The following is a 14,574-nucleotide window of genomic DNA, read 5'->3' as shown; positions in this document are numbered from 1 at the left end:
TCCACAAAAAAACCCAGCACATTCAGCTACATTGCATTGCTTCTGAAGGCATGAACTGCTCATAGAATTGCAGAAATGTTTTACAATGGAGGTTGGAAGAACAGGCAGGTACCTTAGAAACCAAGTTAGGCTGGGTGAGGCAAAAGATGATTGACTTCAGAGACTGAGTGATTTAGCTTGAAAAAACAGCCTATTAACAAACTTCTCACAAAAAAGATATTTCTATTATGCTGATGATGATGACTGCACCTAATATGCATGCAGTCATCAGGAACACATTCTATTTTATTAGATGATCTTTGGGCAAGGTTTACACGTGCCTATCATACTCTGAGTGCCCGTGAAATGACAGTAATTAATGATGAATCATTTATTCATTGAATTTTGTCTCTTCTTATGCTTGAATACCGACACAATTAGTCTGCAGTTCTTAGACTCATGTTTCAAAATGGGTGTATCCAATTATTTTCAATGAATATTTCTTAATAGGCAGCTTGCACATGAACTGTTCTTACTGAAAATAGGGTTTCAACAGGCAGATGGAACAGATTATTTTCAACAAGTTTTGAAGGAAAGTGTTTCCAGTATGGCCCATTTCATTATGTCAGATATCCTAAACTCTCATGTTGAATTAGGTCACTCTTGCTGTCATCGAGAGGTCACATTCCCCAAGAAAGCAATAGATGATTCCACACATTATATCATGTGCCTCAGCAGGAAGGAAAATGAATGTCATAAGCCTGCTCTTCCACAGTTACCAAGTTAGGGGATGTCATTAGTAACACTTATCACATTGCCTCTGAGAGGTAGTTACAGGATTTGCTTTTTACCTCAATACCACGCTTGGAACCCATCATGACAAGCTGAGAAATCTTTTTATATATTTTCTCCTTGCATTTCAATAAGGCTCAGAAGGCCCTTTTCCTCACACACATTGTTATTCTACAGAGTAACTACTAGAGGTGCTTGTATCTAGCTTGGAGTATCACAAGAGTACATAGTGTAGTTCTTTATACAACTAGAATCATCAGTCTGAAAAAATCACCCAGCCACAGATGAGCATCAAAAACTATTCTTAATTAAACTTTAAAGCACAGTACCTACATTTATACTGTGGCTCCGATTTCTACTAGCTTCTGAAAAACAGGATATACTTGGTGGTCTGCAAAGAGTTGAGACAGACACGTCCAAGGTATCTGGCTAATTTGTTCAGTGCTGTCAGGCCCTAGGATCCTAATGCAGTCAACAGCAAGAATTACTTGCAATGTCTATTCAAATATGTATAGTAGACAGTCTGTGACCCAGAATCCGATTGCAACCCACAGAATAGCTTTGAATTACTTCTGAATTGTTTATTCTGCCTCCGTTAGGTTACAGTGATTGTCAGCCTGTTTTCTTCATAACTTCTGTGAATTTTATTAAAAAGAGCTTGTTTCTAAAGCATCATTTCCATGATTGAACATGAGCACCTAACACAACAAAGCAATGTGCTAAAAGTCACTGGGGCAGAATTATAATGGATATAAATAGAATGCAGCTTTTCCCCTTCTCCTATGGTGTAAAGAATTAAAGATGTTCTTTTCTTTCTAGAACAAAATATTATGCTATGGGACTAACCCAAGCATTTATTTCGTCCATTTCCAATTTTCAGCATATTTTTTCCATGCAGTCAGATGATGTATAGTGCAATTAGGTGCTCTGGAAAAGGAGTAATAATATCATTTAAATTTATAATAAATCTCTTAAAACACTAACTTGAGAATATGACCAACATAATCAATATTCCTCTAGTCACCTGTAACAGACTTAATTCTCCTGAGAAATCCTAATAAAGCTGGAAAATCTCTGCTTGCCTAGAAAAGAACAGCTTTGCTGTATTTTTCTGTCATTCAGAAGACACTATGTTTGGGTGCATAGGAACATGGGATGGAACCAGAGTGGTCCTCAAGTCCGTTCCCAGTGACAGCAAACAGTCTGGCAATAGATCCACTGAACATCACTTTAGGCCCCCCATTAAATAGCAACCAAAAGTTTAAGGTCTATCTCCAAACACTTTCCAAAAAACAGCAAGCCTAAGAAATAACAGCAAAGCACTACTGCAATTCATATAATGCAACAGAAGAACATAAAATGCCTGCAGTGCAATCTTGCCCCTGGGATGAACACATAAAAGCCAGTGACAGGGGCTGAAAGCTTACAGGGAAATTTTTTCAGCAGCTGAGTTGCAAATTTGCTTTCTAGGGCATCTTTGCGCTAAGGTTCAGGTCTGGATTTTTTACATCCAGAGCTATCCCGCAGCCCTCTCTTTACAGAATTTGAAGGTATAGGCAGGGAGGGAAACACCCTTGAGGGAGAAGACCCAGCTCTTTCTCCCTGGGTTGTGTTGCAGCAAGGAACAAACAACATAAAAACACTTGTGGATCATAGCTCAGCACTCCAGTTTCTATCTTGCTTTGGAGTAGCTGAGGTGAAGGACATGTGTATGAGCTGCTAATGCAGGAACACCAGACAGCACATCTCAGGCTAATGTGAGAGAGAAGAGGGTTAAACTCTCTTTAGCCCCTCATTAAATCTTCACATAAAACAAGATCAGTCCAGAGGAAAACCATTACACTCCCTGCTGCTGGAGAGTTAAGGAAAAGTCAGAAGGGGGTGCTCTAAAAAGGAGTCAAGTAAAAGAGTATTTTCTCTTCTAATCTCTGGTGCCAGAGGAAGAAGATAACATTGAACCTGCTGTAACTTCACCTCAAGCACACCTCCACAATGGATGCATCTTGGTCATTAATAACTACAGTGGCAGAACTGACATGGAAGTTTGTGTTTAGCACATCATGGGGACCTTCTACCTGTCCCAGTACAAACTGGCCTGTTCCTCAGGCAGACATTGGGCCCACAAATGTCAGAACTGGGAGAGACCGATCTTGGACCAATGTTGGATCTACATACTAAGAACTAAATTCTGTTCACAGTTGGAGAAAAGACTCTTAAACCAGTTGAGAATAGTGCAGAGAGTTAAATTCCTTTACTTGTTGTTTCCAGCTGCAGATTTTGACAATGGCCTCTTTATTTATACCCTGCAAAGGCTAGGCAGCGTCTAGGCAAAAAGCACATTATGGCACTGACAATTTATTTAACTGTGGTGATATTAAATTGCTGTGTATGTGGGAGGGACACTATCACAGAAACAACATTTCTCCTTTTCTCAGGTTTTGTTTTTTACATCCTAAAGCTACATACTAACAATTTCACTCACAGAGAAGCATCAGGTAAACTATGTTGATGAATCCCTTCATCAGGTAACTTCCTGGGGAGATGATCATTACATGCTTCTTCCAAACAAGCAGTAAGAAGCCTATGGCTTAGTAGGTGCAATTAAAATCTTGACATTTACCACACACAGTACTTACAGTATGCCACACTGAGTTCTGAATGTCACAAATACTATAGGGAATGTAAATATTGCCATGCATGAAAGATGTAGGCACTGATAGTTTTCAGTGTCTTACAAACAATGTATAAATCATCAATAAATAAAATCTTTCATTTGATTCCTTCATTTTTCTCTTTTTGGGGGGGATAATTTTGGAAAGAGATTTTTTTCCCCTTTTTATCTCCAATAATTACTTTCTAAGAGGAGAAAGAATCCCAGTATTTACTACAACAGCTTTAATTTCAGGGTGTAAATAAGAGGCCATTCATTTAACACTCCAAACAGAGTTTTGACCACATTATTGGCATGCTTTGCACATTCCACAGATTTTTAATTTTTATTTCCTAAAGAAACTAAATTTATGCAATCATACTATCATATTCCGTGTGGATGAACGTAGCCTTTTTCTGGCATATTGCATGAGGTCTATCAGCTTTTTGCACAGTTTTGCCAAATTTGACAGAGATAGAGGTCCAAAAGCTTATTAAGTACATTCATCTTCTGTGAAAGCACAAGGCTGATTAGACACAAGAGATCCAGTTAGTGGTCTCACTGAGGGAAAGACTAATCTCAGCTTTTGCTAGATACCATAGCATCCACACGAGACAGAGTCATTTCAAATGCCCCAACAACAGATAAAACTTTAATGAAAGTTCTCAACTAATTCAACAATGAAATACCAAGTCATAGTTAATGAGTCTACATTATACCCCTGCTCACAGAAGTTCTTGCTTCTTTAATGTTTAGAACCAGAGATATCCTGAGTTTAGAAAATCTCAAAGCCTTTCATCTGCTCTCAGGCTCCTACAAAAATTGAATAAATTCAGGGAGCACAGATTGATCAAATAGCTGTTAAATAAAATGGTCCAGCTACACTCTATGGTCTAGGAAATCCTGGTGAATCACTTTGCACATACACCCTGTGTCTTAGGGGTTTTTTTTCTGAAAAATGCCTTTGCCAGAAACAGAGACCTGAGCTATCTGGGCCTTTGATTAGAGACCATTCAGCTGCATTAAGGCTCTTATGTTTTGCAAATTCTGGATAATTAATCATAATTAAATTTCACTGACCTCTCTTCCAAGAAAAACTCAGATATTTGCTATCCCTTCCCTTAAATGAAATGGTGTCTGCATTTTGTAATATTAAATAATGGATTGATCAAAACTCCCTGATTTCTTTCCCACAAGAGTTCTATTGGCACAGAATACACATGGGATGAAATACAACCCTGTTAATGAGATGATTAAGTTAGGCACAGCCTGATTGAAATTTTAAATGTCTGGGCCCAAAGGGGGAATTCTCAGTCCACTTAAATTGACTCTCTAAAGAGTTTAGACAGTCAACAGAAAAATGCAGAGGAAGATGATCTTCTCCTATCACACCTCCCTCCTTCTGCAGCACAGCACTGAACCCCTTTTTGTTAACACATAAATCTAAAACCACTCCATTAGAATCAATGTCAGTTTTTCGTACGTGGTCTGTTCATAGCAAAAGAGAGAGAGAAATGAAAGAAAAGAGGAAAAGAAGAAAGGAAGGAAAACAGGCAGGTCCAATCCTGACACCTCGATTCCATTCTCTGCAAAAATTAAGGACCGGTGTAATTCCCTTTAACTTATACAAGAAAGCAAAGTGCTCACTCACACACACTCTCTCACACTCTTTTCCTGATGCTCTCAGAGACTTCTATCTTTAGTTAGTTGTCTTTGCCATAAGTGTCTTTAAATTGTAATTGGATGATCTTCCAGATTCTGGGAGGCTCCTTTGTCACAGGTATTCTTGGGAATATAACCCCTGTTTGAGGAAACTAAGAGCTGCTAAATTTACAAAAGACTGACTACAGACATGATTCTTTGTTCATAGTAGAAATCCTGTTTTAACAGCAACTATTTTTAAGGAATGCTGTTAGAAAATAGGTAAGTTTATACATTCCTGGTTTTGTATTTTATTTTCTGCCAAACAAGACTCTGAACTTACAAATATTGTTTTTCTCTCTGTGTGTTTCTGAGAATGTGGATCTTAGCCTGCACACCTGCTACCCTCAACCTTAGAGATCCCAAACTTCTAGGCACCACTTGAACTCATTTCTCCAAATAATTTTTATTTTTGCACTTTCTCTGAGTAAGCATGTGGCTCAGTCACATTCAAAAGGCCTACAGGTAACAGCACCCTCTCAGCCAGGTAGGCTCTGGCTGCAGCCAGCCTGGGAAGGGCATTCACACATCTCCAGAAATCACCATTCACTGGCATTAGAGTGACCCCATGCTCTAGTGCTAGACTGAGATGGCTATGATGACCACAGCATCAGATGAAGTAAATCAGCCTCCTGATCACAGAGAACGTTTCAGGCTTCTCTGAAGTCTGAAAATTGAAGACGTGGCATGCTTACAGCCGGAAGCCTCCAACAGGAGCTTTCAAAGGATGAAATCCAGTGTCTAAGAGTTAAGTCACCTGGGAAAAAAAGAGCTGGAAGGTCACCTGAGGCTCCAACAGGATGGAAGGGATACAACTCCTGGCATCTTATACTACAGAATTAATTCTCCACTCTTCATCCTTAATTCCTCTATATCATCAAGAAACTGCATCTCATTTTCCTTTTTTTCCCCTTTCTTGCTCTGAAAGGCTGTCATGAGGAAGTATATGAGAAATTAAAGCTTTTTCTTCCACCACAGATCTTGGGTAGCATATAGCATCTGTAATGGTTTCATTTCACGTAGTACTTTTCCATCAGCTTTGGGACTATGATCTCTGTCTCTGCTTTCATACAAGCACTATTCCACGCCACACTGCCACCACAAATATGTATGCACACACATCTTAAGTTCAGCAACTCAACACAATGAATCAAAAACCCTACAAAAGCAGGAATGACTCCGTTCTTGGAGAACATAGCACAGGATGTTGCATCTAAAACTACATCAAAATTAACTAACACTGCAGCAAAAACTTCTGGCAACTAGCTTAAGATATGAAAATAGTGCAAGTCCACAAGACACTTTTACTTGCTTTCTTTTCATAAGTCTACCATGGATGGACAAATACCAGTTTTGTCTCTGCCTTCCAAAAGTTCTTTTACTTTGATAACTGTGTTCCCCTTGTTAGATGCCAGCAATCAAAAATCCAGTAGTTAAACCTGATATTCATTTTTATAATGAGCTTACATTAAATGCAAAATATAGCTGAATATATGATGTTTTAGCATTTTTCTTGTGTCCATTATCTTAGTCCTACAGGACTCCAGAGACAGATTCAGTGGTATTAGGATTACTTTAATAAACAAATTATAGGTTCTTGCCCTCCATTCCCTCACACTGCCTCTGTGATAGAATGATTGCTTTCTTTTCCATTTGGTGAGCAGCGAACAATAATTTCAGTAAGAATAAAAAGTTGATCGAGCAAATTAATCAGGGGAAGGCTGAGGCTAATCTTGATTTGTCATCATGCTGGCTGTTAGTGGCATCAGTCTTATTTGTATTCCTTCACTGTCTAAAATCTATTTATTCACATGTGGAAAGGAATGAATTAGAACAGTGGGAAATTCAGTGCTTGTAGAAGTGGAGAATTAATAATGTTGGATAAGCAAAAGCAACAGCACTGTGTAAACTCTCTCACCGTGCTCTCAACTCCACATGGCAAAGACTGCTAAAATGGTGAATTGTGAAGATCTCATAATATTGGAATACCTCCTGCTAGGAAGTTTGGAGACAACAAAGTCTCTTTTGCACCAATAACTAAGATTTGAGCTCCCTTGCAGAAGTGTATGTTTGGTATTACATAAACCTATTTATTGTCTATGTTTCTTTTTTAGTTTACTAACCAGAAGTCCACAAAAGCAGTCACCAAGATGAAATCTGATCTGCCCTATAGTCCACAAAGCTACAACTGTTTCAATAGGAAACTTTTCCAGTTGAAAAAGTGACTCAGTATAGAATACACTCTCTGAGCTTGATCTGCATTCTTAGTTCTGTTTGAAAATCATATCTCATAGCTGGAGTGAAAAAACAATATTTGTGGATGCATTTCATTTCTGCTAGTTAAGACCGAGTGAGCTAGAGCATAAGGATTTTGTGCATCACCAAAAGGAACGTTTACTAAAGACTTGTGATTTCATTTGAATACATCCATGTAAGATGGAATAAAATTACGGAGTCAACAATCAGAATACCATCCAAAAGAAGTGGGAAATTCATGGCTTGAGCAAAAAAGATGATTTGATGCAGCATATGGAAGCCAAGCTCAACTCTCAAGCTTGGAGCCTGCACAACTGTTCTGTACCCAGTGCCTAGTGAAGCCTAAGAACAGCACAGCATGGGAAGGGGTCATCCAGGTTTCTGAGTCAGATCACACACTGTCTCAAGCAAACACATTGGTCAGTCCCTTTTATAAACTGATCAAGGTCCATCCTTGAAACTTGGTTTGTTTTCCTTCCCATAAATAAATTAAATCAAATTGGGCAGAATTCAGGGGCTTACTTCCTTGTTCAGCAAAACATTACACTGCCTGGAGTATCACTCCCTAAGAAAACATAATTATGTAAAATATAGTTAATTAAGTACTTTATTAAGCTGAACATAACATAAACTAAAGGCTGATAATAGATAACAGAAGAAATCTACTTAGCCTATGTTTATGTTCTTTCTTCCCCTTTAATTTCTCATTTTCCCTGTTTTCTTCTGTGTAGACTCTCTACAACTGGACTAGGAAAAAAAAATGTATTTGGACATGATGTATTTTACCTTTTAAGCCTGTACATAATCTCCCTCTTGCACAAGTTTTTCTATGCCTGTGTAACAACTGAAATAACAAATGAGCAAAAGGAGTTATTTAGAAGGAAACAGAAGGCAGCTCTCTATTGACCACAGAAGTCCTTGAATGCCTTTCACGACTCCTCCTGAGAGGCACCTGAGGTGCAGGTAGCCCAGAGGGGCTTGTCAGAAGCTTGCTATGCCTGTGGCAAGTGCACATATGGGAACTGATGCTCTTCCATCACTAACACATTTTCTGAACACATCCAAATGTCCTTCTTTCAGAAAACTGTCTCCTTTGTAATTGTTTATCACAGAAAGACAAAGAAAGCTAAGACAACTTCAGTTAAACTGACCTTAGTTAATGAACCTTATAATTTCATGGACATTACTGTGGAAAACTGGCCATTACCATTACTCCCTAATTGTGAAGTTATTCTACAGCTGAATCAAACACTCACCATCACTTGAAATCCTCTCCTGCCACCCCCCACTGTGCTCAGACTCTACCAAGATCCACATGGGAAGAAAATCATCTTCAGAGTCCCATGAATTTAATAACCTCTGTACAGACATTACTGTTAACTCATGTACATCTGATTAACTAAAATATCAAAACAATGAAGGGATTTAATTGTGAAATGCCCATTAACTTCAATAAACGGTTCATAACCAAGTCTGCAAAAACTTGTGCCACCAATACCATTCAGCAGGTTACTATTTTATTTTTAAACCAAATTCTTCGTGCTTAACTGGAGGAAGAAGAAAAAAAAATCACATACTTTGCATGTGTTTTAGCAACAGAAAGAATATCTTCAGGTTGGTTTCAACATCTCAATTCTGTGAAAGAGACATTATACTTCTGGAAAAAAAAAATAAAAACATTAACCAATTAAAATAATTTAACTGAAATTAAGTAATATTTCTACCTCCCAAATAAACTCTGAAAGGATTTAATCCATAAAATACTACAATATAACAGAAGTAATTACGCAGTTTGACAATTCTTATAAATTGAGCAATGTGATTATCTGCACTTCATTAAGTGCATTAACATGTTGGGTAAAATACTTATAATCGTATCACTCAATTTACTGGCCTTAGCAAATGTTGTAACGCATCTCACAGCAAATCCAGTATGCTAGCAAAATATATTACATTACACCTGCTAGAGCATACATAAAAGTACTGCCCTCTTCTGGCTAGTATTTGAACATAATACTGAATAGGGTCTCTGGTTTAGGGATTTGTGCTTTATACCTATCATCAATATAGGAAATTATTAAAAGTTATTACATGCAACACAGACAGCGCCGAAGACCTGGGCAGGCTCTGCTGAGTTATATGACCTCTCATTCTACCATGAAATCAGGCTTTCATGGCACTTATGCCAAACTTCAGCCTAAACTTTACTAAAATGGAGGTTGTTTATTTCCTGGGACTCATAATACCATTCTCTCTCATCCTTCTGATGCCTTTCTAGGAAAGCTGCCACTATGGGTTTCTCTGTATCCCAGGCAGCACTGATGAAGTTCAGTAAGATGTAATTCTGTCAAAGATTACAGACTCTCTTGGATATTCTGGGATGTGCATGTTGTTTTAAAGGGAATAGGCTATGCAGAAGATAAATACAATGACACATGCTTCCCAAAAAATAAAAGAAGTGGTAAATAAGAATGCCTACAAAAATAAACAACTTTACTGCAAATTTAGTTCAGACTTTTTATTCCCATTTTTGAAAGAAAGCAGATCTTAACTTGGTACTCCTGAAAACAGGTGTGGTTGTTAATTTAGAAACCATCTGCATACATGGGATTAATGACATCCTACAAATGTCATGGATCATTTAATGGTAATTAAACATTACAAGAATTAATACTTGAAGGAATTATTGAAGTGATGGGATAGTTTTGTTTTTCTTATCCCCTCCCTCCCAAACATTTACAAATTCCATAGGTGCGTGCACTTCAATGGACTCAGTTCTCAGTTTGGAAATCTTTAACTGCCTTGTTCTTGTATTTGCAAGGGGTTTGAAATTTTGTTCCTCTATCACCAACCACAACATTTTGGCAAGCAGCCCAAGGAGAAGATTTCTTCTGAAGGCATATGAAGGGTATTCTGCATTTCTGTACACTATTGTATAGTATGCTCAGTGCGTACATGTCAGGAAGTTTTCTGGGTGCATACAGCCACAGCAGCACATAGGGATTTATCTTCATGACACCACTGCTACTCAAGGGTATTGTTTTGTAACTAATTCTCTTGATTAATTGTCTAGTCAAAATATCCTGATTTAATTAACAAAGTTAAAGAAAAAGACTGGTATTTTCATTAGAATTTCTGCATTTAAAACAATTAGTTCTATTTCAGTTTCTTCTAAAAAGTGATGAAAAGTCACTAATCATTCTATATTGAAGAAATGCTAAAATGTCAAAGAACAAGAAATACCATCACAGAAAGTCCTTGAAAGAGTTTTGACCTAAGAAACAGTTTGTTTTCCAGTAAAAGAAAGAGAATACGTATTTTTTATAATCTGTAAGGTTTCACAATATGCGTATTTCTGTCATCCCAATTTAAGATGGTGGTATCACAGCTTGCAATTTGCATAAAAATCATACATTTCTAATGGCAGAAAGTCAATGTAGGAGTCTTTCCAACTATTAGTGAAGCATACACGTGTCTGTTTTTTTCTGGAATGAGTAATAGTAATTCTTTGAAAGATTCTATTCTTTGCACAGAATTCTTTGGAGCTCTGTGGTCAGATCATGAGGTAACAGAATTGAAGAAATAACTTACAGCTGACTAAAAGGGTTACACCAGTCTGAACGTATGCAGACTCATGGAAGCATCCAAGAGAGCTGTCACTGATAAGCTACTCTACCACAAGCTTAATAGCAAACGTATGCTTACTGTGACTCAGAGCACAATATGACTCCCTGCCCCTCAACACAAAAAAGAAAACAAATAAAATGAAGAGAATGTTGCTTTGACATTTCCAATCAGACATTCTCAGCTTGTAATCTTGCAAGAATATTGTCAGCATTGTAACATTCGACTCATTCAACTCTTCTACATCATGCAGATGAGGAAAACTCAAGTGTCTTGAATTAGCATAGCATATTAAAAATAGCAGTCAGTGACAACTGCAAACTGTTGTTTCTCATGCAGGCCCTGGACACTTTTGTATTGGGGTGGGGGAGAGGAAAGATTAGAACAAGTAAGGAAAGTCATGAAGAAATAAAATGAGAAGTGAAGATCCTACTGGCAAGGCCCAGAACACATTGGAATTTACCATAATATAAAGGAACAATGATAGTGGACATCTCTTTAGTAGGCAAAATGGTTTGCATTTGGTTTTATGTATGCTATCCTTTTTTATCTCTTAGGCTCCCCCAAACAAATCCCAGAAAACCAATCATAATGCTAATAAGTTTTTTCAGTCTTAAAATATCTACCATGAAGCTATAACAGACTGAGACCTGACTATGTATATATCCTACTATTGAGGATATAGTCATACATGTCACAGCACAATACATAACATAATGTGCATGAAGTCACATATCACATTGTGTAAATATACAGAATGATGAATAGTTATTTTCTTGCTTTTCTTTCTCTTCAGAGGCAAAAGAAAAAAAAACGTCTGCTTTAACAGCTTCCTAGATCTCAGTAGAGCTGCCCAGGAAAGTAGACCATATATCATGTACATACATTATTTATTAACAGAATTTGGCCTAAGGAAGGAAAAAAAGATGATTCTTGGGTAACATTAATCTTTATGATTATTTTTTTCTGATAAATATTACCATTTAGCCAAAATTGATGAAAATCGTGAAAATAAAGCTTCAGTTGTATTTGTTCATTTTTCCTTTTTAATATCAGAACACATAACTGTAAGGTCATCAGATGAAACACTCATTTTCTGTTTCATTTTACAGCTTTTTGAAAATGAAATTATACTGAAATCTGAACAAAACATACTTCAGCTGAACTGTAATGCAGAGGTTTGCCAAAAAAATGTAATGCAATTTCCCTCTGTCTCAATTCATAATGAAATTATCAGTTGTCAAAAGTTCTAAAGAAAGAGAAGTTCCAAGTTTCATTTAGGGCTAATATAATACTTGAAACACTTTAGTTCCCTGTTTCCTGGGCTTCCTACGTGACCAAGTCAGTAGCTTCCATACAGTTGGATGACAACAAGAATTCAACTTAGCACGTGTTGAAAGTTACTAACCTTCACCCTCAAACTACCAGCACTATTGGCTCAGTAACAGATAGTATGATCCTACGTAAGAGGGAAATGCATGAGTTTAAAACACCTTGAAGAATAAATTCATTCAGGAGGGTCATGTAGCTATACAAGATACATTTATAAGGTAAGTTCAAATCTCTCTGAATTCTGTTATTATTAATACTTACATAGAAAGTAACAGTAATTACTACCAAACCAGATATATCAGCCTTGTATACAGAATATTAAAGTTCATACTAGAGTTTTTAGAAGAAAGACTTTAAGAACCTAGGATCGATAGGCAGAAATTGGAGGGTGGGAGAAGGAAGGGACCCCTAAGGATCAAAAACAACAAATAGAAAGAAACAGTCAAAATTCAGCACTGGAAAAGGCTAACAAACGTGTGCTCTAGAACTGCCTACCAGGGCTTGGTTGTTTAACACAATGCTCTTCAAAAAAGGGAGCAGGAAACTATTGAGCAGAAAGATTGGAAAATTTGAAGACAGTATAAAATTATTTGAAATAAACAAGAGCAGAGAGAGGAGACAGAGTATTCACAAAGCTCGATACACAAGTATATCATAGAAAAATATTGACTATTGACAAATGCAAGGGAGCGCACACTGGCAGGAATACCTGAAATTATTCACACACATCATCGAGTTCTAAATCAGCTGTAGCCATTTGCTAATAAACCTTGAGTGTCACAACAGATAGCTTTTGAAAATAATTTGCTTGATACCCAGCAGCCAACAGAAAAAGCTTAGAATTTGTCAGGATGTATAAAGAATGAGTCTGAGAATAAAAATGAGATTACAATGACACTACATAAATCAATAGTAAGGCTTTACTTGGAGTGTTCAGTCATGGCTACACAGCTTAACAGAGATATAAATGAAATAAGGGATCCAGAAACTGACAATAAAAACTATTAAACTGCAATTACTTCATATCTTCTAACCCAGAGTTAAGTAAGAAGGCATGCTCTGAAGGAAGCTTACTAGATTCTCCTGCATATCATTTGTAGCATCAAAACAAGAGGGCATTCAGTGAGTGAGGTTAAAATGATAAGAAGAAATTATAATGAATATAAATTTTCATGCTTCAGGAAATCTAAGCATCAACCACTAAATACCTGAGGTTACAGAATACTCCTTGGATAGGTAATTCCGCCAGTGACTGTTAAGTAAGGTTTTGGCATCTTTCTCTTCCATGTAATTGAAGCCACCACTGGAGACAAGATATTGACCGGCAGTGTCTGACAGTCTGACAGTTCTAGCGCTTCATTGTTTAAACTGCAGACACAGATCATGAAAGAGCTGACACCAAGAGTATATTGCTAATATTCAATCATGAGGCATTTCTCACATGTGATTTTTAAGAGGCACAGTTCTCCAGGTAGAAAGCAAAGCTGCAAAAATGCTAAACATTTAAAACTACTAGAAACCATTTGAAGATAGAAGGACATACAGACAGAAAAATGCAATTTTCTCATCAAACTCAAGGGCCAGGAACTTCTCTTTACCAGGTGTAACTTCTTAATGTGAATGAGACTACTGACTCTAGACCAGTGAAGCACAACCAAGATCACAATTCAAATACTGTGAACCCTTTGACACGTTAACAAAAAAGAACATGTAAATACAGTCCAAACCCATGTCACCATGTTCCTTCCTGTCACCTCTGTTTGGGTAGTGCCCTTAAATACAGGCTTTCCTTACAAAAGTCCATGTACACTGGAAAAGCAAAACCATTAAATGTTATGTTGTCAAAGTTCACTCACACAGACTCTGATCAAGGCTATGCCATGGTCTGCATATTTGATCCCTGATTCAAGTTGAAGTCACAGCAGTCATTCACACCACTGAAATACAAAGGGTGCCATGCTGAATCTTGCGTGAAAACAAGCCTTCTGAAGAAGTGACGATAACAGAAGATTATAAAAAAAAAAAAATAAAGGACAAAGGAGCTCTTAGTTCTTGATAAAGGAGAAAAATAATCTCACTCATTGCAGAATCTGTGAAGTTTCTGGGACTTTTTATTGACAGAATTATTTTTATTTTTTTTAAACAAATTAAGCACTGAAACAACCTCCATTGAAAATAAGCTGTCAAAGTATTTCCCATAGTTCTCCTCTGTGTTGCACCACAGCAAAATCATAATGTAA

The 14,574-nt window shown here is 37.2% G+C and overlaps 1 protein-coding gene across 4 annotated transcripts in view; it reads right to left on the bottom strand.

Moving 5' to 3' along the window:
* GRM8 (glutamate metabotropic receptor 8) overlaps positions 1–14,574 on the bottom strand; it is a 356,584-nt gene that overhangs the window by 262,365 nt on the left and 79,645 nt on the right. The window contains exon 1 of one of the 4 annotated variants that reach the window (XM_074870105.1): positions 8,956–8,998. The exons of the other annotated variants lie outside the window; for them this stretch is intronic. Coding sequence (XP_074726206.1) covers positions 8,956–8,962 — 7 coding nt within the window. The 5' untranslated portion in view covers positions 8,963–8,998. Of the gene's footprint in view, positions 1–8,955; positions 8,999–14,574 lie in introns of those variants that run through there. 4 annotated transcript variants of the gene reach the window in all.

The sequence above is a fragment of the Strix uralensis genome, chromosome 5 (genome assembly GCF_047716275.1).
Source record: "Strix uralensis isolate ZFMK-TIS-50842 chromosome 5, bStrUra1, whole genome shotgun sequence".
Lineage (NCBI taxonomy): Eukaryota > Metazoa > Chordata > Aves > Strigiformes > Strigidae > Strix > Strix uralensis.
Note: the sequence above shows the minus strand (reverse complement) of the source record. Positions and strands in the feature narration are given on the sequence as shown.